At 65.6% G+C, this 24,357-nt stretch overlaps 2 protein-coding genes across 3 annotated transcripts in view; one reads left to right on the top strand and one right to left on the bottom strand.

Moving 5' to 3' along the window:
* The window catches only part of NCKAP1L (NCK associated protein 1 like), a 390,138-nt gene that overhangs the window by 4,234 nt on the left and 361,547 nt on the right, over positions 1-24,357 (bottom strand). Inside the window, exons 2-25 of one of the 2 annotated variants that reach the window (XM_068212465.1) lie at positions 13,012-13,118; positions 12,355-12,465; positions 11,751-11,843; positions 11,285-11,341; positions 11,045-11,187; positions 10,554-10,644; positions 10,339-10,476; positions 9,550-9,598; positions 8,826-8,979; positions 8,133-8,189; positions 7,335-7,431; positions 6,797-6,906; positions 5,720-5,852; positions 5,559-5,640; positions 5,083-5,141; positions 4,564-4,709; positions 4,091-4,223; positions 3,890-4,009; positions 3,104-3,243; positions 2,376-2,507; positions 2,082-2,300; positions 1,596-1,726; positions 1,418-1,515; positions 928-1,015 (exon numbers count right to left, since the gene is read on the bottom strand). In XM_068212465.1, coding sequence (XP_068068566.1) covers positions 928-1,015; positions 1,418-1,515; positions 1,596-1,726; positions 2,082-2,300; positions 2,376-2,507; positions 3,104-3,243; positions 3,890-4,009; positions 4,091-4,223; positions 4,564-4,709; positions 5,083-5,141; positions 5,559-5,640; positions 5,720-5,852; positions 6,797-6,906; positions 7,335-7,431; positions 8,133-8,189; positions 8,826-8,979; positions 9,550-9,598; positions 10,339-10,476; positions 10,554-10,644; positions 11,045-11,187; positions 11,285-11,341; positions 11,751-11,843; positions 12,355-12,465; positions 13,012-13,113 — 2,683 coding nt within the window. In that variant the 5' untranslated portion in view covers positions 13,114-13,118. The remainder of the gene's footprint in view (positions 1-927; positions 1,016-1,417; positions 1,516-1,595; positions 1,727-2,081; positions 2,301-2,375; positions 2,508-3,103; positions 3,244-3,889; positions 4,010-4,090; positions 4,224-4,563; positions 4,710-5,082; positions 5,142-5,558; positions 5,641-5,719; positions 5,853-6,796; positions 6,907-7,334; positions 7,432-8,132; positions 8,190-8,825; positions 8,980-9,549; positions 9,599-10,338; positions 10,477-10,553; positions 10,645-11,044; positions 11,188-11,284; positions 11,342-11,750; positions 11,844-12,354; positions 12,466-13,011; positions 13,119-24,357) is intronic. The other variant, XM_068212466.1, reaches the window with a different exon arrangement.
* On the top strand, positions 15,443-17,418 carry GTSF1 (gametocyte specific factor 1; the record flags this gene model as incomplete). The annotated part of the gene is made up of 3 exons (XM_068212456.1): positions 15,443-15,554; positions 16,628-16,754; positions 17,318-17,418. Coding segments are annotated over exons 1-3 (321 nt in total), but the record flags the coding sequence as incomplete, so codon positions are not given.

Below are 24,357 nucleotides of genomic sequence, written 5' to 3'. Positions count from 1 at the left end.
CCATTTTGTGACACCCCCTGTGTGTGACACCTCCTGTGTGTGACACCTCCTGTGTGTGACACCCCCATTTTGTGACACCCCCTGTGTGTGACACCTCCTGTGTGTGACACCTCCTGTGTGTGACACCCCCATTTTGTGACACCCCCCGTGTGTGACACCCCCTGTGTGTGACACCCCCTGTGTGTGACACCCCCTGTGTGTGACACCTCCGTTTTGTGAAACCCCCTGTGTGTGACACCCCCTGTGTGTGACACCCCCATTTTGTGACACCCCCTGTGTGTGACACCCCCCGTGTGTGACACCCCCATTTTGTGATACCCCCATTTTGTGACACCCCCCGTGTGTGACACCCCCTGTGTGTGACACCCCCTGTGTGTGACACCCCCTGTGTGTGACACCCCCGTGTGTGTGTGTGTGACACCCCCGTGTGTGACACCCCCTGTGTGTGACACCTCCTGTGTGTGACACCCCCTGTGTGTGACACCCCCTGTGTGTGACACCTCCTGTGTGTGACACCCCCTGTGTGTGACACCTCCTGTGTGTGACACCCCCATTTTGTGACACCCCCATTTTGTGACACCCCCCGTGTGTGACACCCCCTGTGTGTGACACCCCCTGTGTGTGACACCCCCGTGTGTGTGTGTGTGACACCCCCGTGTGTGACACCCCCTGTGTGTGACACCTCCTGTGTGTGACACCCCCTGTGTGTGACACCTCCTGTGTGTGACACCCCCGTGTGTGTGTGTGACACCCCCCGTGTGTGACACCCCCATTTTGTGACACCCCCTGTATGTGAAACCCCCTGTGTGTGACACCTCCTGTGTGACACCTCCTGTGTGTGACACCCCCTGTGTGTGACACCCCCGTGTGTGACACCCCCGTGTGTGACACCCCCATTTTGTGACACCCCCATTTTGTGACACCCACAGCTCAGGCGGGGCAGCAGTGCTGGCCTCTGCTCGGCCCTGCAGCAGCGCAGCTGCACCAGCGTGTCCATGTTCTCGGCCACCAGCTTCTGCGGGGACATGGGGACACTGGGGGACACTGGGGGACACGGCAGGACCTGGCACCTCCGACCCTCCCGCTGAGCCCAGGGGATGGGCAGGGACGGGGTTGGGGTGGCCCTGCCCGCCCTGTCACAGTGCCAACAGCATCAGCCCCTGTCCCCCGTCCTGTGCCCCTGTCCCTGTCCCCAGCCCCCGTCCCCTGTCCCCAGCACTCTGTCCCCAGCCCCCGTCCCCTGTCCCCAGCGCTCTGAGCCTTGTCCCTAGCCCCTGTTCCAGCCTCTGTCCCCTGTCCCCAGCCCCTGTCCTCTGTCCCTATCCCCTGTCCCAGCCCTGTCCCCTGTCCCAGCCCCTGTCCCCTGTCCCTGTCCCCTGTCCCCTGTCCCCTGTCCCCGTCCCCAGCCCCGCGGTACCTTCAGCTCGGTCACCTGCGACCCCACGTGCCACATCAGGTTCTCGCTCAGGAACCTCATCCCGTAGGGCCCGATGAGCTCGGCCAGCGCCCGCATCTCTGGAGTGCAGGAGGGGACAGGGTGGGGACGGGGGGGGACAGGGGGTGACAGCGCCCCTCCCCGAGCCCCCCAAACCCACCTGAGACGTCGGAGAACTCGGCGGCGCTGAACGGGGGCTGGTCCTCGCGGGGCACCGTGGTGAAGGCCTGGAGGGCAGGGGACAGGAGCACGGCGCCGGTGCTGGCCTGGCGCAGCAGGGCCTCCAGGTACCTGCGGGGACACGGCACTGGCAGCCATGGCAGTGTCACCCATGGCAGTGTCACCCTCGGCAGTGTCAACCTTGGCACTGTCACCCATGGCAGTGGCACCATGACCCCACAGCACCATCACCCTGCTGCCACCGCCACCCCCATTCCCATGTCCCTGCTGCCACCACCCCGTCTCCGTGTCCCCCCCCATAGGTGACACTGACCACCCCATCCCCATGTCCCCATGCTCCGTGGTGACACTGACCACCCCGTCCCTGTGTCTCCCCCATGGTGGCACTGACCATGCCATCCCCATGTCCCCCACTGTGGTGACACTGACCACCCCGTCCCCGTGTCCCCCCTGTGGTGGCACTGACCAGTCCGTGTAGATGGCGGTCAGCGTGGGCTGCCCGCTAGCGTCGCGGGGATGGCTCTGCTGCAGCAGCACTGCCCGCAGCAGCCGCCCGGTGTCCAGGGCCACCAACTGTCCCAGCCGCTGCACCAGCCCCATGTAGGCCACCAGCCCGGCCAGCACCTCCGAGGGCCGGGCCACCTCCTGCGTGGCCTGGCTGTAGCCGGCCATGGCCACGATGGCCCTGCGGGGACACGGGGGCGGTGAGGGACGCGCCGCCTTGTCCCCTCGGCCCCCCGCGTCCCCGGCATGTCCCCACCTGGTCAGGCGCGTCTCCAGGTGGCTGCTCAGGTACTCAGCCGGTGTCACCGTGTGACCAAAGACGGTGAAGTTGGGGATGTGGTTGAGGCTCAGGGACAGCTCGGACAGGGTCAGGTGCAGCTTGTCCATGCTGGGGGACAATCGCGGTGTGACCCCGTGGGGACAATCGCGGTGTGACCCCAGGGGGACAATCATTGTGTGACTCCGGGGGCACAATCTATGTCCCATGGGGACAATCTCACCATGTCCCTATGCCACATCCAAGCTCTGGTGGCCACCAGTCCCTGTCACACACACCGTGACCCATGGGGACAATCCGTGTCCCGTGGGGACAATCTCACCATGTCCCCATGCCACACCCAAGCTCTGGTGGCCACCACACCCTGTCACACACACCGTGACCCATGGGGACAATCCGTGTCCCGTGGGGACAATCTCACCATGTCCCCATGCCACACCCAAGCTCTGGTGGCCACCAGTCCCTGTCACACACACCATGACCCATGGGGACAATCCGTGTCCTGTGGGGACAATCTCACCATGTGCCCACTCCACACCCAAGCTCTGGTAACTTCAGGTGAGCTCCTGAAGCCTTCAGAGGCCACCAAGCCCCCAAAGGTCCTGAAGCCCTCCAAAGGCCACCAAGCCCCCAGAAGTTCTGGAGACCACCAAAGGCCCCAGAACTGTGACCCCATGGGGACAATCCCTCCCCTGGGTGACGCTCACTTGGTGGTCAGGGTCCGGTCACGCCGCTGGCTCTCTGTCCCCGGTTTGTCCCTTTGGGGGTCCCCCTTGCGGGGCGGCTGCTTCGGGGTTTTCTTGACGCGGGCTCTGCTGATGGTGGCCGCACAGTGCTTGGGCAGCAGCTGCGGGGCGGGGACACGGTCGTGAGGACATGGGGACACCCCAAACGGGGCCACCATGACCACAGGCCACTGTTCCCCAGGGCTGGGTCAAGGGACGCCCTGCCAGGTTTGGCCCCCATGGAGGAACGTCCCCATCCCGAGGGTTTGGTGGGGACAGGGGGACGAGGGGACAGAGAGGCCACGGAGACCCCAGCGGTTCTGGAGACCCCAAAGGCCACAGAGATCCTCAAGTTAATGGAGACCTCAAGGTGGTGGAGACCCCAAAAGCTAAAGGGATCCTGAAGGTGTGAAGACCCCAAAGGCCACTGAACCCCCAAAGATGCTGGAACCCCCAAAGGTCCTGAAGGTCCCAAAGGCCACCAAGCCTACAGAGGTTCTGGAGATCCCAAAGGCCACCAAGATCCCAATGGTCTTGGAGACCCCAAAGGCCACCAAGATCCCAAAGGCCCTGAAACCCCCAAAGGTCCTGGAGACCCCGAAGACCACCAAGACCCCAAAGGTCCTAGAGGCCCCAAAGGCCACCAAGACCCCAAAGGTCCTGAAGGCCCCAAGGATCACCAATCCCTCCAAAAGTCCCAGATCCCCCAGACTCCCCCAAGCCCCCCAAAGGTCCCAGACCGCCCAAAACTCCCAGACCCCCCCAGACCTGCTGGCTCAGGTTGTGCTGCTCGGCGCAGGCATCCAGGACGCAGGCGCTGCCCACCCGTGCCAGCTCCTCCAGGAACTTGTGGCAGAGCCCCAGCGCTGTCGCCTCCAGCTGAGGGTACTGGGAGGGGACACCGGGACCCCTCAGAGCCGGGGGCGGGGCCGGGGGACCCCCGGATCCCCCCCCCGGGGTGTCACCCACCTCCTCGGGGCACATGGGGTGCGGGCAGCGCGAGAAGTGGGCGCAGAGCAGCGGGAAGGCGATGGTGAAGCGCAGCATGGACGGCTCGTCCAGCGTCACCGAGAACATCCGCTCCAGGGAACGCGCGTGGAAACTGCGGCCGGACAGCGGGGTCGGGGTGTGGGGTCAGGGACAGCGGGGCAGGAACAGCGGGGTCGGGGACAGTGGGGGCAGGGACAGCGGGGCAGGGACAGTGGGGGCAGGGACAGCGGGGCAGGGACAGTGGGGTCGGGGACAGCGGGGTCGGGGACAGCGGGGTCAGGGATGGGGCAGGGACAGCGGGGTCAGGGGATATGGGGTGAGGGGGAAAGGGGTCAGAGGGAAAGGGGCATGGGGTGGGAAAATGGCAGAAAAATGGGATATGGGGTGGGAAAAGGGTGGGAAAAGGGGGTGCAGGGATAGAAAAGGGGTGCAGGGTCGGGGCCGGGGCTCACCAGAGGTGGGACAGGTCAGAGGTCTCGTCCAGCAGCTCCTCGGGCCGGTCCAGCAGGCGCGTGTGGAACAGCACCAGGCTCATGGCACGGCCCACGTCCCCGTGCGAGCACAGCGGCAGCGGCGCCTTGGCCACGCTGGTGTACGCCTGGGGACAGGGACAGGGACAGGTGACAGGGGACAGGGGACATGGGGACAGCAGGACAGGGACAGGGGACATGGGGACATGGGGACATGAGGATATGGGGAACAGCGGGACAGGGAAGGTGACAGGGGACATGATCAGGGGACATGAGGACAGCGGTAGGGACAGGGGACAGCAGGACGGGGGATATGGTCAGGGGACATGGTCAGGAGACAGGGGGACAGCAGTGGGGACAGTGGGGAAAGGGTCAGGGGACATGGGGACAGCGGTGGGGACAGTAGGACAGGGTCAGGGGTCAAGGATGGGGACAGCAGGGACAGGGGCAGGGGCGGGACAGTGACGGGGACAGGGATGGGGACAGGGACAGTGCCACCACCTGGAGCCGGAACCAGTCCAGGCGCAGCGCGGTGAAATCAAACTGCTCCTGGTCATCGACTGCGGGGACACGGGGACAGCGCTGGGGGTGGCAGTGCCACCACAGGGACCCCCCTGGAGCCGCCACCCTTCGGGGTGCCCGGGATTGTCCCAGAGCTCTCGGGACAGCGGGGACACGGTGAGGGGACATTCGGGCTGGGAGGCGACAACCCGAGCTGAGAGGGGACAATCCGAGCTGGGAGGGGACATTTCAGACTGGGAGGGGACATCCCGAGCTGGGAGGGGACAACCCGAGCTGGGAGGGGACATTTCAGACTGGGAGGGGACATCCCGAGCTGGGAGGTGACAACCCGAGCTGGGAGGTGACAAACCGAGCTGGGAGGGGACATCCCGAGCTGGGAGGTGACAACCCGAGCTGGGAGGTGACAAACCGAGCTGGGAGGGGACATCCCGGGCTGGGAGGTGACGAACCCGCACCTTCCTTGGCCGAGAGAGCCGAGAGGGAGCTGACGAAGGACGAGAGGATCACGGACTCCTCCTCGGGACACACCGAGAGGTTCTGCGGGGACAGGGCGGCCTCAGGGGACAGCGACAGCCCGGAGGGGGCTCAGGGGACAGGGCCACCCCCCCAGGGGTACCTGGATGACGTCGCTGAGCACGAGGGCGTCGAAGCGGGCTAGGAAGTGCCGGTGGTAGCGGCGCAGGAGCCGCAGGTGCCGCCGCACCAGCGCCCGCAGCTGCTCCAGCAGGAACAGCAGCTCCGCGATGCGGCTGCGCCGGGGGGGGAACGGTCAGAGACCCCCCAGGGATACAGCAGTGACCCCCCGGATCACCCCGAAACTCCTGAAGCCCCCCAGTGTCCCCCGAACACCCCCAAAAAGCTCCTGAGCCCACCCAAACCCGGGGGGTCCCCACTCCTATCCCCCCCGTCCCTCTCCGTCCCCTCCTGTCCCTCTCTGTCCCCTCCTGTCTCCACCTGTCCCTCTCCGTCCCCTCCTGTCCCTCTCTGTCCCCTCCTGTCCCTCTCCGTCCCCTCCTGTCCCTCTCCGTCCCCTCCTGTCCTCTCCTGTCCCTCTCTGTCCCCTCCTGTCTCCACCTGTCCCCCTCTGTCCCCACCTGTCCCTCTCCGTCCCCTCCTGTCCCTCTCTGTCCCCTCCTGTCTCCACCTGTCCCCCTCTGTCCTCTCCTGTCCCTCTCTGTCCCCTCCTGTCCCTCTCTGTCCCCTCCTGTCCTCTCCTGTCCCTCTCTGTCCCCTCCTGTCCCTCTCCGTCCCCTCCTGTCCCTCTCTGTCCCCTCCTGTCCTCTCCTGTCCCTCTCTGTCCCCTCCTGTCCCTCTCTGTCCCCTCCTGTCCTCTCCTGTCCCTCTCTGTCCCCTCCTGTCCCTCTCCGTCCCCTCCTGTCCTCTCCTGTCCCTCTCTGTCCCCTCCTGTCCCCACCTGTCCCTCTCTGTCCCCTCCTGTCCCTCTCTGTCCCCTCCTGTCCCCCCCGTCCCTCCCTGTCCCTCTCCGTCCCCTCCTGTCCCCTCCTGTCCCTCTCCGTCCCCTCCTGTCCCTCTCTGTCCCCTCCTGTCCCCTCCTGTCCCTCTCTGTCCCCTCCTGTCCTCTCCTGTCCCTCTCTGTCCCCTCCTGTCCCTCTCCGTCCCCTCCTGTCCTCTCCTGTCCCTCTCTGTTCCCTCCTGTCCTCTCCTGTCCCTCTCTGTCCCCTCCTGTCCCCACCTGTCGCTGAAGTCCTCGGGGCTCTTGCTCTTGGTCACGTGCTCGGCATGTCGCGACAGCCAGCTCACCTCGTCGCGACACAGCGACAACGCCACGAACACCAGCAGGGCCTTGGGGGGGGGGACGGGGACGGACAGGGGGTCGGGACCCCCCCAGAATCTCCCAAAACTTCCCAGAATCCCCCCCCAAATCTCCCAAAATTCTCCCCAGATGCCCCCAAAATCTCCCCAAATCCCCCCAAAATTCTCTCAAATGCCCTCCAAAATCCCCCCTAAGCCCCCAAAATCAGCCAAATCCCCCCCAAAATCTCTCAAATCCCCTCTAAACTCCCTCAAATCTCCCTAAATCCCCCAAAATTTCCCAAAGCCTCCCAAAATCCCCCCAAAATCTCCCCTAAATCCCACAACCTCTCCCCAAATCCCCTCTAAACTCCCCGAAATCTCCCCAAATCCCCCCTAAAATCTCCCAAATCTCTCAAAATCCCCCCAGATCTCGCCAAAATTTGCCGAATCCCCCCCTGAACCCCCCGGATGCCCACCTTGGGTCCCAGCAGCCCGGGCTGATCCTCCAGCAGCGCCGCGAGCTCCCGCACGGCCCCGCGCAGGAACGAGCGGCGGCCGCGGTGCAGCGCCGGGCTGGGGGGGCACGGCGGGTTTGGGGGGGCCCTGGGGGTCCCCGGGGGTCGCGGGGGTCGGGGGGACACGGAGGGGACGGGGGGGGACAGGAGGAGGGGGCAGGACCCCCCGCAGGAAGGAGCGGTGACCCTGGTGCAGCGCCGGGCTGGGGGGGACTATAGGAGATTTGGGGGGGTCCTGGGGGTCCCCGGGGATCCCTGGGGGTCTCGGGGGGACACGGAGGGGACGGGGGGGGACAGGAGGAGGGGGCAGGACCCCCCACAGGAAGGAGCGGTGACCCTGGTGCAGCGCCGGGCTGGGGGGGCATGGGAGATATAGGGGGGATTTGGGGGTCGTGGGGGTTGGGGGGGTCGAGGGGACAGGGGGGGACACGGGGAGGGGGCAAAACCCCCCGCAGGATGCAGGGGTGACCCCAAGGGGATGGGGGAGGGTTGAGGGGATTTGGGGGGGTCAGGATGGGGGACGGAGGGGTCACACGGCCAGGGTCACCCAAGGGACCCCCCCCGGGCACCCCAAACCCCCCGAGACCCCCCCGGGCACCCCCAGGGTACAGCGGGTGTGGCAAAGGGGGGCGGGGGCGGTGCGGGAGAAACTGAGGCAGAGACCCCCCAGGACTCCCCCGGTTTTGGGGTGCTCTGGGACCTCGCAGCTTCTCCAAAACCCCGGGACCCCCCAAAACCTCCCCGGGACCCCCCCCGGACCTGTGAGCCGCCGCGTGCTCCCGGCACTCCTTGACGTCGGCCACTCGCTTCCCGAACCTGGCGAGGGGCACCTGGCACCGCCCTGCGCGACCCCCGGGCACCCCCGGGCACCCCCGCAGCCCCCCGGGCACTGCCCCAGCCCCTGGTACCCCCCTTGGCGCCCAGGAGACCCCCCCCGAGCACCCCCAAAATGCCCTGCACAGCCCCCAGCCCCACCCTGGCACCTCCCAGAGTCCCTGGTGAAGCCCCCAGCCCCTGGTACCGGCCGTGCCACCCCCCGCCCGGGCTGTGCCACCCCCGGTGTCCCCATTGTCACCCCCTGGTGTCCCCACTGTCACCCCTGGCAGTGCCACCCCGGTGTCCCCACTTTCACGCCCCAGTGTGCCCATTGTCACCCCCTGGAGTCCCCACCGTCACCCCCCCGGGCAGCGCCAACCCCGGTGTCCCCATTGTCACCCCCTGGTGTCCCCCCTGTCCCCCCCCAGCAGTGCCACCCCAGTGTCCCCACTTTCACCCCCCGGTGTGCCCATTGTCACCCCCTGGTGTCCCCACTGTCACCCCCCGTCAGTGCCACCCCGATGTCCCCATTGTCACCCCCCGGTGTGCCCATTGTCACCCCCTGGTGTCCCCACTGTCACCCCCGTCAGTGCCACCCCGATGTCCCCACTGCCACCCCCCGGTGTCCCCGCTCACCCCTTCTGCCCCCCCAGCAGCTCCTCGGTGACCTTGTGCACCGCGATGGCCTCGTCGCGCACCAGGGTGACAAAGAGGGACCCGCGCAGGGCCTGGCGCCACAGCTCCTGGCACGGGGGGGCACCCAGGGCCCCCGGGCACACCAGGAACCCCACTGGGGGGGCACCGCGTCAGGGACCCCGAAACGGGCACCAGGGACCCCAAAACGGGCACCAGGGGTTGGGGACGCTGCCCAGGGACCCCAAAACGGGCACCAGGCATTGGGGACACTGCCCAGGGACCCCAAAACGGGCACCAGGGACCCCAAAATGGGCACCAGGGACCCCAAAATGGGCACCAGGCGTTGGGCACACTGCCCAGGGAGCCCAAAACGGGCACCAGGGACCCCAAAACGGGCACCAGGGGTTAGGGACACTGCCCAGGGAGCCCAAAACGGGCACCAGGGACCCCAAAACGGGCACCAGGGGTTAGGGACACTGCCCAGGAGGGGCTGGGGACACTGACCGGGGCAGGGGTTGGGGACACTGTCAAGGGGGTTTGGAGACATCACCCAGGAGGGTTTGGGGACACTGTCAAGGAGGTTTGGGGACATCACCCAGGAGGGTTTGGGGACACTGTCAAGGAAGGTTAGGGTCACTGTCCAGAAGGGGTTGGGGACACTGTCCGGGGGGTTTGGGGACACTGCCCAGGGGTTTGGGGACAGCCAGGCGGTGCCAGCACTCACAGATGATCCAGCGCTCCATCACCTCCAGGGACAGGTACTCACAGGCCATCTGGGGACAGCAGTGCCACCACGCCACTGTCCCCTGACCCCCCCCCCCAGTGCCTGAGCCCCCGTGTCACCCTCCCCAGCCTGCTGTGCCCGTGGCACAGCGTCCCTGTGATGGTGTCCCTGTGTCCCCCAGTCCCCATGTCCCTGTGTCACGCACGCTGTCACTCGTGGCTGGGCTCAGCTTGTCCCCATGTCCTTGTGTCCCCGTGCCACTCACGCTGTCACTCGTGGCCGGGCTCAGCATGTCCCCCTGTCCCCGTGTCCCCGTGTCCCCATGTCCCCGTGCCACTCACGCTGTCACTCGTGGTCGGGCTCAGCATGTCCCCATGTCCCCCTGTCCCCGTGCCACTCACGCTGTCACTCGTGGCCGGGCTCACCATGTCCCTGTGTCCCCATCCCCATGTCCCTGTGCCACTCACGCTGTCACTCGTGGTTGGGCTCACCATGTCCCTGTGTCCCCATCCCCGTGTCCCTGTGCCACTCACACTGTCACTCGTGGTCGGGCTCACCATGTCCCTGTGTCCCCATCCCCATGTCCCTGTGCCACTCATGCTGTCACTCGTGGTCGGGCTCACCATGTCCCTGTGTCCCCATCCCCATGTCCCTGTGCCACTCACGCTGTCACTCATGGCCGGGCTCAGCTTGTCCCCATCCCCATGTCCCCGTGCCACTCACGCTGTCACTCGTGGTCGGGCTCACCATGTCCCTGTGTCCCCATCCCCATGTCCCCATGCCACTCACGCTGTCACTCGTGGCCGGGCTCAGCATGTCCCCCGCAGGTCCCAGCAGGCTCAGCAGCTGCTCCTGCCGCCACAGCTCCGCGTCCCGGCAGCGCCGCGCGAATGGGGCCCGCAGGGACAGCAGCGCGCTGCTCACGGCCTGGGGACAGCCAGCGCTGGGGACACCGGCCCGGCCACCCAGGGTGGCCCTGCCGGCCACCAGGACCCCCGACCCACCTTGGTGTGGGGCCCGAACTCCTCGGGCAGCTTCTTCAGGGGGTGCTCGTACTCCAGTACCATCTGTGCCAGGCGGGCAAAGCCGGGCTCACTGCGGGGTTGGGGACACATTGGGGACACATTGGGGACATGCTGAGGACAGTCCTAGGGCTGGTTCCAGCATTGGGGACACGTTGGGGACATGCTGGGGACAGCCCTGGGGCTGACTCCATCCTTGGGGACACACTGGGGACAGCCCCGGGGCTGGTTCTAGTGCTGGGGACACGTTGGGGACAGCCCCGGGGCTGACCTCATCACTGGGGACACACTGGGGACACAGTGGAGACACCCCCAGCCTTGGGGACACACTGGGGACACCCCCAGGCAGCGCCAGCGTGGGTACAACCCCACAAACACATCATTGAGGACAGCCCCGCTGGGGACACAGCCCTTGGGACAGCCACGGTGGGGACACAGCCCTGGGGACAGCCTGGGGACAGCAGGGGTGGCACCTGGCGCCGTGGCACATCTCGTGCGCGCAGTGGTAGAGCCCCAGCAGCAGACGCCGCTCCTCGGCGCGCGCCAGCAGCAGCACCAGCGACACGTAGGTGACAACCAGGTCCAGGTAGCCCTTGGTGAGGTCGTAGTTGATGTGCTGGCGGGGAGGGGACAGCGTGAGGGCGCGGTGACAGCGGGGGACACGGCGACAGCGGGGGACACGGCGCGGTGGCATCCGCGGGGGTGGCACTCACGATGTCGAAGAAGCACTGGCTGGCGTCGATGGTGTTGAGCAGCTCGTACACGTGGTCCTGGGGACGAGGGGACAGCGCCGCGTGTCACTGCCGTGTCACCGACTCTGAGGGACCCTCCTTGTCCCCTGTGTCCCTGTGTCCCCATTGTCCCCTCTGTCCCCTGTGTCCCCAGCTGTGAGGGACGCTCTGTCCCCTGTCCCCAGTGTCCCCCATGCCCTGTGACCCCTCTGTCCCTGCTGTCCCCCCTGTCCCCAGTGTCCCCCCATCCCCAGTGTCCCCTCTGTCCCCTGTGTCCCCCTGTCTCTAGTGTCCCCCCTGTCCCTCTGTCCCCAGTGTCCCCCCTATCCCCTGTGTCCCCAGTGTCCCCCCATCCCCCATGTCCCCTCTGTCCCCCGTGTCCCCAATGCCCCCCGTGTCCCCCTGTCCCCAATGTCCCCCTGTCCCCTGTGTCCCCCCCTCATCTCACCCGGAACTCCAGCACGTCCAGGAAGGTTTGGTAGAACGGTGCCAGCACCCGCACGATGTCCCCTCTGTCCCTGTGCACCGGGCCCAGCTGCTGCTGCAGGGGACACGGGGACAGCGCCGTGGGTGGCACGGGGGGGGACAGCGGGGAGGGGTGAGAAAAGGGGACATCCAGGGTGAGGTGACAGTGGGGACATCCAGGGTGAGGTGACAACAGGGACACCCGTGGTGGGGGTGACACGGGGGGACACCCAGGGATGGGTGACAGAGGGGACACGCAGGATGGGGTGGCACATCCCACAGGGGGTGGGGACACGAGGGTGGGGACAGCAGGGACACGGGGACATAGGGACAGCGGGGACATGGAGACAGCAGGGACACAGGGGTGGGGACACGGGGACAGTGGGGACCCAGGGAGGGGAACACAGGGACAGTGGGGACAGGGGGACAGGGGAAAGTGGGGACTCAAGGGTGGGGAGGGGACAGCAGGGACACAGGGGTGGGGACACGGGGACACGGGGGCAGTGGGGACACCAGGACACGGGGGTGGGGACAGCGGGGACAGTGGGGACACGGGGACAGCGGGGACAGCGGGGACAGCGGCTCACGGTGCTGCTCCGCACGTCCAGGTGCGGGAATTTCTTCTGGATGAACTTGGCCGAGGCCTCCATGGCCTTGTCCCCGAGGAAGGGCGGCCGCGTGCGGGGGTCCGAGCACGTCTGGGGGGCCCCCGTGTCAGAACCCCCCGAAATGAGCCCAAAACCCCCCCTAAGGGCTGGGACACCCCTCAGAAAAAAACCCAAAACTGACACCCCCCCCCACCCTTAGATCCCTCCCAAACCCTTCCTAAAACCCCACCCACCCCAACCCTCCTGGGGCTGGGACACCCCCCAAAAAAACCCCAAAACTGAGACCCCCCCCCTAAAGCCCTCCCAGGGCTGGGACACCCCAAAAACCCCACCCTACCCCAACCCTCCCCGGGCTGGGACCCCCAAATTCTCACTCATGGCTGGGAGCTCCCAAACCCCCCCCCAAAAACTGAGGCCTCCCACTCCTCAGATCCTCCAAAATCCCCCCAAAATTCCCCCTGACCAGGGCCCCCCCAAAGCCCCCTAAAACCCCTCCTGGGCTCTCCCCCCTCCCCAAATCCCCAACCCCCCGCCCCGTCCCTCTCTCCCCCCAATCCCCTCGGCTGCTCCCCATGGGCCGGGGGGTGTTGGGGCCCCCGGATGTCCTCAAAGTGTCCCCCAGGACCCTCCCCAGACCTTTTTGAGGTTGTAGACGCGCACGAGGACCCCCTGGCCCCGCTCGTTGAGCAGCGTCAGCTTCTCGGCCAGTTTGTCCCCGTACACCGAGGGCAGGGACATGGTGGTGGCACCCCGGTGGCACCCCCAGAGTCCCCAAAAGGCCCCAAACCCCAACTTCCCCTTCCTGGGCTGGGCCCGGCAGCGCTGGGGCCACCGGGGCCATGTGACCGCGCTGCCACCACCCCGTGACACCGCGGGGGGGGACACCAGGCCCTAAATCGGGGTCTGGGCCGTAAATCGGGGTCACGGCCCCATATAGAACCAATTCGGGTCCGTGGAACCCAAATTCACTCCTATTTGTCCCCCTTTTGGGTCCCATTGATCCCCAAACTGGTCTCATTTATCCGCAGTCAGGGCACCCCAATCTGAGCCCTTTTACCCCAGTCTTGGCCCTTTTACCCCAGTCTTGGCCCATTTACCCCCGTCTTGGCCCATTTACCCCAATCTGGTCCCTTTTACCCCAGTCTTGGCCCTTTTACCCCAGTCTTGGCCCTTTTATCCCTATCTGGGCCCTTTTACCACAGTCTTGGCCCATTTACTCCAATCTGGGCCCATTTACCCCAATCTGGTCCCTTTTACCCCAGTCTGGGCCCTTTTACCACAGTCTGGGCCCTTTTACCACAGTCTTGGCCCTTTTACCCCAGTCTTGGCCCTTTTACCCCAATCTGGGCCCATTTACCCCAGTCTGGGCCCTTTTACCCCAATCTGGGCCCTTTTACCCCAATCTGGGCCTTTTTACCACAGTCTTAGCCCATTTACTCCAATCTGGGCCCATTTACTCCAATCTGGGCCCATTTACCCCAATCTGGGCCCATTTACCCCAATCTCGTCCCTTTTACCCCAGTCTGGGCCCTTTTACCCCAGTCTTGGCCCTTTTACCCCAATCTGGTCCCTTTTACTCCAATCTGGTCCCTTTTACCCCAATCTGGGCCCTTTTACCCCAATCTGGGCCTGTTTATCCCAATCTGGGCCCATTTACTCCAATCAGGGCCAATTTTACCCCAATCTTGTCCAATTTTACCCCAATCAAGGCTCATTTTGACCCAATTTGGGCCTATGTGGCCTAAACCGGGCCCATAAAACCCCAATTTGGGTCTGTTTGACCCCAGTCAGGGCTGATTTTACCCCAGTCTGGGCCCATTTACCCCAATCTGGGCCCATTCACCCCAAACCAGGCCCATTTTAGCCCAATCGGGGCCTGTTGACCCCAGTCTGTGCCAATTTACCCCAGTTTTATCAATTTTACCCCAATCAGGGCCCATTTTGACCCAATTTGGGCCTATGTGGGCTAAACCAGGCCCATAAAACCCCAATTTGGGTCTGTTTGACCCCAGTCAGGGCTGATTTTACCCCAGTCTGGGCCCATTTACCCCAATCTGGGCCAGTTTACCCCAATCTTGTCAATTTTACCCCAATCTGTGCCCATTTATCCCAACCAGGGCCCATTTTGCCCTAATTTGGGCCCATATGGCCTAAACCAGGCCCATAAAAACCCAATTTGGGTCTGTTTGACCCAAATCTGGGCCCATTTACCCCAAATTTTCCCCCGTTGCCATCGATGCTTTAATTTTTAACTTATCAATTTTTTTGAGTTAACCAAAACAATCCTTTCCATCCCAAAATCCAAGGGCACCATAACAGCCTCAACCCCAAAAATTGTAAACAACAGCGAATCAAAGAAATCACCGAGGAGGATGGAGCTTCATAACCTAAAAACTGTAATTAGGCAATTTACCCCAATATGCAAATGAACCAAAAGTTATAAAAGTGAGAAAATACAAAAATATAAATTTGTTTTAGTCCGTTTTGTGACCGTTTTGGGTCCAGCTTGGGTTTAGGCCCGGCCAGGCTCTTGTACTTTAAGGCCTTTTAATCGGGAGTTTTTAATAAATTTTTAATTTATCTCAGGGATAAAACTTTTCATTTGTAATAAATTCTGAATTTATTTTTTTTTTTAGCTCGTTCCGGGCCGTCACCATGGAGACGGCGCCGCGGCGCCCCCTAGCGGCTCGGAGGACCCGGAAGCAGCGCCCGTTGCCGCGGTAACGGCGACGCTGTCGTAAGGCAGAACCGGCATCGGTGGGACCGGACCGGCACCGAATCGGGACCGCTTGCACCGAACCGGGACAGTGGGACCGGACCGGGAGAAAACCGGGACCGCTGGGACCGAACCGGCACCGGTGGGACCGAACCGGGGCCGAACCGGGACAGAACCGGGACTAGTGGGCCCGAACAGGGACCGCTGGGACCGAACCGGGACAGCGGGACGGGACTGGGACAGAACTGGGACCGCTGGGACCGAACCGGGACTGGACCGGGATAGAACCGGGACCGGTGAGACCGAACCGGGATTGAACCGTGCCCGGTGGGGCATAACCGGTACCGAGCGGTGCCCGGCGGTACCGGTTATGGAGCCCGACGCGCTCGTGCAGTGCCCGTACGACCGGAGCCACCAGGTGCGCGTGTCCCGCCTGCCCTATCACCTGGTGCGCTGCCAGCAGGTGCGCGGGACACCGGGAACGGGGAGGGACACCGGGAACGGGGAGGGGACACCGGGGGGACACCGGGAACGGGGAGGGAACACCGGGAACGGGGGGACACCGGGACGGGGAGGGGACACCGGGGGGACACCGGAACGGGGAGGGACACCGGGAACGGGGGGGACACCGGGACAGGCGGAGGACACCGGGAACGGGAGGGGACACCGGGGAGATAGCGGGACCGGGGGGACACCGGGAACGGGGGGCGACAGCGACACCCGGGTGGGACAGCGGGACCGGGAGGCCGAGTCCAAAACCTGCCGGGGCTCGGGGTCTGTGAGGGGTCCCTCGGTTTTGGGGTCCAGGACCTGACGGGGGGAGACCACGAGGGTCTGGGGTCTGCAGGAATTGGGGTCTGTGGGAATTGGGGTCTGGGATCTGTGGGAATTGGGGTCTGGGTCTGCAGGAATTGGGGTCTGGGGTCTGCAGGAATTGGGGTCTATGGGAATTGGGTCTGGGGTCTGCAGGAATTGGGGTCTGTGGGAATTGGGGTCTGGGATCTGTGGGAATTGGGGTCTGGGTCTGCAGGAATTGGGGTCTGGGGTCTGCAGGAATTGGGGTCTGCAGGAATTGGGGTCTGGAGTCTGCAGGGGTTTGGGGTCTGCGGGAATTGGGGTCTGGGGTCTGTGGAATTGGGGTCTGGGTCTGCAGGAATTGGGGTCTGTGGGAATTGGGGTCTGGGGTCTGCAGGAATTGGGGTCTGGGTCTGCAGGAATTGGGGTCTGGGGTCTGCAGGGGTTTGGGGTCTGTGGGAATTGGGGGCTGCAGGAATTGGGGTCTGGAGTCTGCAGGGGTTTGGGGTCTGTTGGAATTGGGATTTGGGGCCTGCAGGAATTGGGGGTTTGGGCTCTGCAGGAATTGGGGTCTGGGCTCTGCAGGGTTCTGGGCTCTGCGGGAATTGGGGTCTGGGGTCTGCAGGAATTGGGGTCTGGGCTCTGCAGGGTTCTGGGCTCTGCGGGAATTGGGGTCGGGCTCTGGGAGGGGCTCCGGGACCCGCCCCCTTTAGCCCCGCGCCCCGTGTCCCCTGTCCCCAGAACAACCCGCAGGTGTCGCGCACCTTGGCCACGTGTCCCTTCAACGCGCGTCACCGCGTCCCGCGCGCGCACCTGCGCGGCCACGTCACCTCCTGCCCGGACAAACTGCCCCTCGAGCTGCCCCCAGGTGTGCCCCCAGGTGTGCCCCCAGGTGTGCCCCCAGGTGTGCCCAGTTGTGCCCATCTGTGCCCCCAGGTGTGCCCCCAGGTGTCCCCAAGGTGTGCCCCCAGGTGTGTGCCCACGTGTGTCCCCAGGTGTGCCCAGCTGTGTGCCCCCAGGTGTGCCCCCAGTTGTGCCCAGTTGTGCCCAGTTGTGCCCCCAGGTGTCCCCCCAGGTGTGCCCCCAGGTGTGTGCCCAGGTGTCCCCCAAGGTGTGCCCAGGTGTGCCCCCAGGTGTGCCCCCAGGTGTGCCCAGCTGTGTGCCCTGGTGTGCCCCCAGCTGTGCCCCCAGGGGTCCCCCCAGGTGTGTGCCCCCAGCTGTGCCCAGGTGTGCCCCCAGGGGTCCCCCCAGGTGTCCCCAGGTGTGTCCCCCCCCGGTGTCCCCTGGAGTCCTCAGGTGTGTCCCTGGGTGTGCCCAGGTGTGCCCCCGTGTCCGTGCTCGGGTGTGTCCCCAGGTGTGTCCCCAGGTGCATCCCAGGCGCCCCCAGGTGTGTCCCCCCTGTGTCCCCAGGTGTCCCCTGTGTCCCCGCAGACCCCGAGGACACGGCCAGGCCAGCCTGGGCCCCCCCTCAGGCCTGGCAGCCGCCCCCGTGCCAGGAGGACTGGGACGCAGGTGAGGTCCCCGCGGTGTCCCCAGGGCTGGCACGTCCCCGTGGTGTCCCGTGGTGTCCCTGTCATGTCCCCATCATGCCCCCATTTTGTCCCGATCGTGTCCCCCCGGTGTCCCGATCCTGTCCCCATTTTGTCCCCACAATGTCCCCATTTTGTCACCACGGTGTCCCCACAATGTCCCCACGGTGTCCCCACGGTGTCCCCGCAATGTCCCCACGGTGTCCCCACGGTGTCCCCCGTGCAGAGCTGGCGAGCTGGAGCTGGAGGAGCCGCCCCCGTTCATCCTCCGCGTCACCAAGGGGGACCTGCCCGTCCCCTGCCGCAGGTAGGACAGGGACAGGGACAGGGGACAGGGCTGTCATCCCCCAGGGCCACTCTGTCCCTGCCGCAGGTAGGACAGGGGACATCAGTGTCCCCAAGGGGGACCTGCCTGTCCCCTGCGGCAGGTAGGGCCTGGGGACAGGGACAGGGGACAGGGCTGTCACCCCCCAGGGCCACTCCGGTGTGCGAGTGTCCCCAGGTGCCACACTCGGGTGTGTGAATGTCCCCAAGCGCCACCCTCAGCTGTGTCTGTGTGTCCCCAGGTGCCACACTCAGGTGTGGGAGTGTCCCCAGGTGCCACACTCGGGTGTGTGAATGTCCCCAAGCGCCACCCTCAGCTGTGTCTGTGTGTCCCCAGGTGCCACACTCAGGTGTGGGAGTGTCCCCAGGTGCCACACTCGGGTGTGTGAATGTCCCCAAGCGCCACCCTCAGCTGTGTCTGTGTGTCCCCAGGTGCCACACTCAGGTGTGGGAGTGTCCCCAGGTGCCACACTCGGGTGTGTGAATGTCCCCAAGTGCCACCCTCAGCTGTGTCTGTGTGTCCCCAGGTGCCACACTCAGGTGTGGGAGTGTCCCAGGTGCCACACTCGGGTGTGTGAATGTCCCCAAGCGCCACCCTCAGCTGTGTCTGTGTGTCCCCAGGTGCCACACTCGGGTGTGTGAATGTCCCCAAGCGCCACCCTCAGCTGTGTCTGTGTGTCCCCAGGTGCCACACTCAGGTGTGGGAGTGTCCCCAGATGTCACACTCAGCTGTGTGAATGTCCCCAAGCGTCACCCTCAGCTGTCCCCCCCCCGCCAGGACACCTGAAGTGACCCCCCCGCCCCCTCTGTCCCCCAGCCCCGACCCCGCCACCCCCCTGGAGGGGCTGTCCCCGAGGAAGCCCCGGCCGGCGACAGCAGCACCGCGCCTGGGGACAGCCGGAGCCACCCTGGGGACAGCCGGAGCCACCCTGGGGACAGCCGGAGCCCGTTTGGGGGGACAGCGCGAGCCCGGCCGGAGGTGGCGGGGTGGGCCCGGAGGGGGCTCGGAGCCGAGGGAGCCCCCCCGGTTTTTAAATTTTTGCGGAAATAAAAATCGCCCCGAGCCCTGGCGGTGTCCCCTCAGCCCCCCGGGGGGGTGGGGTGGGGGTGGGGGGGGGCGACAGGGGACACTGGGGTGGGGACACTGGGGGTGGTGACAGTGCCACCCCCATGTGGAGGGACCGTGGGGACCCCCACTCTGACCTGTGGTCCTCCCCCCCAGCGCGCTGGTCACTTCGGACTGGTTGTGTCACCCCCCCGGTGTCCCTGTCCCCCCCCCCGCATTCCCTTTCCCTCCGATCCGCCGCTCCCAGGAGGAATTTTGGGGCTCGGGCGGGGCCATTTTGGGGCGTCTTGCGCAAGGTCCCCCCCCCCCGTGCTGGGGACACTGGGACAGGGGACCCCCCCCCCCGGGGGGGGGACAAAGCGGGGCACAAGGTGGGGACAAAGGGGGGGACAAGGGGGGACAACAGGAGGGGTTCCCACCTTTGGGTGGGGGGACAAGAGGGGGGACCCCATCCTGAGTGGGGGGACAAGGGGGTCCCCATCCTGGGGGGGGGCAACAGAGGGGGATCCCCATCCTGGGGGGGGTGGGCGACCCCACCTTGATCCCCCCCCCCCACCCTGGGAATCCTTTCCAAAAATTGTCCCCACCTCGGGACCCCCCCGGGATCTCCCCCAAGAATGGGGAGATCCCCACCCCCCCAAATTCCTGCTCTTTTCTCCTCCCCCCGCGCCGGGAGCTGAGCTCAGCTCGGAGCCGCCGGATTTGGGGCGGAAAAAGTGGAAATGGGAATTTCTGTGTCACCGCCACCTCCGGCTCCGCCACCCCCTCCCCTCCCCTCGCCTCGCCTCCCGCATTTTTGGGGGGGAATCTCCTTTTTATCCCTTTCCCCCCCCATTTTCCAGGGGTTCACCCCGCTGGGACCGCCTGGGGGGGGGCCTGGAAGGTTCTGGAATCGTGGAAATTCCGGGATCGCAGCTGCGGGGCGGGATCGGGGATTCGGGATCGCCGCCCCCGCCCCGATCCCAACATCTGGCCCCGCTGCTGCCTTTCCCCGCGTTCTCGATCCCTCCCTCGCGGCTTTATCCCGCTGGATTTTCCCCCAAAATCCCTTTAAATCCTTTTTTTTTGGGGGGGGGGAATTTTCCACCCCTCCCAGCTTCACCAGGACGCTCGCAGCGGGATTTATCCGCTCGCCCCATTCCAAATCCCACCCTACACCCCAAGTGGGATCCCCCCAAATCGCACCCAGCTCCAGGAGAGATTCTTCCCATTTTTTCCCCATTTTCCCCAATTTTCCTTATTTTTTCCCTATTTTTCCCATTTTTCCCCTATTTTATTCTTATTTTTTCCGGTTTTTTCCAACTTTTTTCCAAATTTGTTCCAAATTTTCCCAACTTTTCCCAGCTTTTTCCAACTTTTCCAGCTCTGACCCCTATCCCTGCGTGTCCCGGGCCTGGCCGGGAGTTTTTCCTGCCAGGGTGGATCCGGGAGGGGGCTGGAAAATCGGGATGGGCTGGGAAAAAAACAGGCGGCTCCCGCTTTTCCACCAATTTTTATGGCGATTTTTTTTCCCTTCTCCCCCGGGTGTGGAATTCCCTGGGCAGGGAGGATCTGGAATGTTCTGGTGGCATCCCAAATCTCTGTCACCTCCCGTGGTCACCTTTGTTGTCCCCAAATCCCCGAGGGAATTCTGCCCGTGGTACTTTTGGGGGGATTTTTTGGTTTTTTGGGGTCTTCTCAGGGTTTTTTTTTTGATGGATTCTCCCTGGCTGGGGATGGAAATCCCGGATTTTGGGGCTGCTGGGACCCCCCAAAAGGACCCTGAGGTAGGGGTTTGTGGGGAAAACAAGGAACACCCCCAGATCCCAACATTTTCACCCCAAAAAAGCTACGGGGGGAGCGCCCCCAAATCCCCTCCCGCTGCCCCAGCGGGAAAATCCCGGATTTGGCCCCAAAAATGCCCTGTTGGATGGTGGGGGGTGACCCCAAATGGGGTCAGCGGGACATGGGGACCTCAAATGGGGCAGTGGGAAGGGTCACATGAGGGGTGACCCCAAATGGGACATGGGGACACGGGGATTTGGGGACATGGGGACACAGGGATTTGGGGACATGGGGACACGGGACATGAGGATATGGGGATGTGGGGACACAGGGATTTAGGGTTATGGGCCTATGGGCACCCCAAATGGGGCAGTGGGAAGGGTCACATGAGGGATGACCCCAAATGGGACATGGGGACACGGGGATTTGGGGACACAGGGATTTGGGGACACAGGGATTAGGGGACATGGGGACATGGGGATCTGGGGACATGGGGACACGGGGATTTGGGGACATGGGGATGCAAGGATTTGGGGTTATGGGGACATGGGGACACGGGAATATGGGGTTATGGGGACACAGGGATATGGGGACACGGGGACAGAGGGATATGGGGACATGTTGACACAGGGATTTGGGGACACGGGGACACAGGGACATGGGGTTATGGGGACACGGGGACAGAGGGATATGGGGACATGTTGACACAGGGATTTGGGGACACGGGGACACAGGGACATTGGGTTATGGGGACACGGGGACAGCCAGCACACACGTGTGGGAGGTCCCTGTGCCGTGGGGTCCCGTGTCCCTGTCCCCACACGTGCCCGGAATGTCCGGCCACACTCACACCCCCCGTGTCCCCCCGTGTCCCCCCCGTGTCCCCCCCTGGGCTGGCCCCGCTCCCGCCCCCCTCGGCCTCCAGCGCCTTTTTGGGAAGCGCCGGTGCCGGGGCCCCCCCGGGCCCCCCCGCGCCCTCCCGGGCTCCGGGCCAGCCCCGACCCCCCCGCGCCCCCCGCCCCGGGGACACCGGGGGGACACCCGGGGGACAGGAGGGGACAGCGAGGGGACACTGAGGCAGCGGCCCGCTATGGGGGGGGTCGCGGCGCCCCGAGACACCCCCAGGCGCGGCCCGGGGGGGGTCGGGGGGGCGCGGGGGGGTGACGTGGCCCCGCCGCCGGGCCGGGCTATATACGGGGCTGGCGGCGGCCGTGAGTCAGGCCCGGCCCCCCCGGGCCCCGCCGGTGACTCAGGGACGGGGACGACACGGGGACGGAACAGGGGGGTCCCCAGGCGGGGAGGGGGGGCACTGGGGACACCCCCCGGGCGTGGGGGTCCCCCCCAAAATGGGGCTGGGGGCACTGGGGACACCTCCCAGGAGTTGGGACCATGGTGTGTTCCCCCCTAAAATGGGGCTGGGGGACACTGGGGGGCACTGGGGACACCCCCCGGGGGTGGGGGCAGTGGGGTGTCCCCCTCCAAAATGGGGTCAGAGCAGGAGGGGAAATGGGGGCAGGAGTGGGACATGGGGGTTTGGGGATTTTGGGATTTGGGGGCTTGGGGATTCGGGAATTTGAGAATTTGGGGATTTGGGATTCCAGAATTGGGGAATTTGGGGACACGGGGATGTGGGGACTTGGGGATTTCGGGATTTGGGGACACGGGGATTTGAGGATTCGGGAATTTGAGAATTCAGGGATTCAGGAATTGGAGAGTTTGGGGGTTTGGGGACATGGGGACACAGGGATGTGGGTGAGAGGGACATGGGGACACGGGGAGGAGCACAAACAGGGGGACAGGGCCAGGCCACGGGTGTGCTCCAGGGGACGGTGCCAGGCCACGCGCCTGCCCGCGGTCACCGTGTCACCACACGCGTGTGCACACGGTCACCGTGTCGCCACACGTGTGCACACACGGTCACCGTGTCGCCACACGGTGTCACAACACACGGTCACCGATCCCGGTGTCACCATCCACGATCCCGGTGCCCCCCCCCGCGACCCTGCTGCCACCACGCGCGACCCCCAGTGCCACCACTCGTGACCCCTGTGCCACCACCCGCGATCCCAGTGTCACCACCCGTGATCTTGGTGCCACCACACCCCATCTCAGTGCCACCACACCAATCTCAGTGTCACCCCCCGCGCCCCCGGTGCCACGGCTCGGTGCGGGGCAGGAAAGGCCCCGGCGCCAGCGCATTGTTCCCCCCCCTCCCCGCCCGCCACTTCCCCCCCGGCCACGGAAACGTCCCCATTGTCCCCACGGGGGCACAGCGGGCACACACCCGCGGGGACACGCGGGGACACAGCCGCCCCCCCCCCCCCCTCCGTGCGACCACCCGCGACCCCCACCCCGGGCGCGGCCGCTGCTGCCCCGGGTGTGTCCCCGGGGGGTGTCCCCGTGGGTGTCCCCGGGGTGTGTCCCTGGGTGGGTGTCCCCACGGTTCCCTGGACCCTCCCGAACCCCCCCGGAGCCCCCCGAGCCCCCCAGCCCGGCCCAGCTGCGCGGCCGCCGTTGCATCAGCGGCGCTGGAATGCGGCGGCTGCCGGGCGAGGCCCCCGACCCCGGCCCCCTGCGCGCCCCCAGCCCCCTGCACGCCCCCTTTGCACGCCCCCCACCCTTTTGCACGCCCCCCCCCCATTGCACGCCCCCTTTGCACGTCTCTGGCCCCCCCTGCACGCCCCCCATCCCCTTGCACGCCCCCTTTGCACGCCCCCCACCCCCTTGCACGCCCCCTTTGCGCGCCCCCGGCCCCCCCCCCCCCCCGCGCGTCCCCGGCCCCCCCTTGCACACGCGCCCCGCACGGGGCCGGGGGGTGTCCCCTCGTGTCCCCTCGTGTCCCCCTTCTTTGCACCAGCACCGCGGGGTGGGGGGCTGCACACGCGTGCGGTGGAGGAGGGGGCACCTTCCCGCCCCTCCCGTGTCCCCCTGGGGGAGTTCTGTCCCCTCATGTCCCCACAAGGAGGTGCCAGCGCCGTGTCCCCTCGTGGAGGTCGTGTCCCCCCCCCCCCGTGTCCCCCCGTGGGGGTCCCGCCCCTCCGTGGGAACGGCTCCAGCCCCGGCTCCGTTTCCGTTCTTCCCTTCCAGGAAGCGGCGCCGGGATCCGGCCCCCCCCGTGTCCCCCGCGGTGTCCCCTTCCTCCCTCGATGTCCCCTTCCCCCTGCAGCGTCCCCTTCCTCCCTCGGTGTCCCACGCGGTGTCCCCTTCCTCCCGCCATGTCCCCGGCCCTGCCACCCCCTGGCCTGGCCCGCTCCTGTCCCCCGTGTCCTGTCCTGCAGTGTCACCCGTGTCCCTCCATGTCCCCTCTGCCTGTCCCGTGTTCCGGTGCCCCCAAAATGTCCCAGTGCCCCCAGTGTCCTGTGCTCCAGTGTCCCCCAAATGTCCCAGTGCCCCCAGTGTCCTGTGCTCCAGTGTCCCCCAAATGTCCCAGTGCCCCCAGTGTCCCCAGAATGTCCCAGTACCCGCAGTGTCCCTGTCCCTCACATCCCCGTGTCCCAGTGTCCCACTGTCCCTGTCCCTCACGTCCCCGTGTCCCAGTGTCCCACTGTCCCTGTCCCTCACGTCCCCGTGTCCCAGTGTCCCTGTCCCTCATGTCCTGCTGTCCCTGTCCCTCACTTCCCGCTGTCCCAAGGTGTCCCAGCGCCTTTCGGGTGTCCCCATCCCTGCTGTCCCATCGCCCTCAGGGTGTCCCCGATGTCCCTCGGGTGTCCTTCAGGTGTCCCCGTCCCTGATGTCCCCAATGGCGCTGGGCTGTCCCGGGCTGTCCCGGTGTCCTTGAAGTGTCCCAG

The sequence above is a fragment of the Anomalospiza imberbis genome, chromosome 22 (assembly GCF_031753505.1).
Source record: "Anomalospiza imberbis isolate Cuckoo-Finch-1a 21T00152 chromosome 22, ASM3175350v1, whole genome shotgun sequence".
Lineage (NCBI taxonomy): Eukaryota > Metazoa > Chordata > Aves > Passeriformes > Viduidae > Anomalospiza > Anomalospiza imberbis.
Note: the sequence above shows the minus strand (reverse complement) of the source record. Positions and strands in the feature narration are given on the sequence as shown.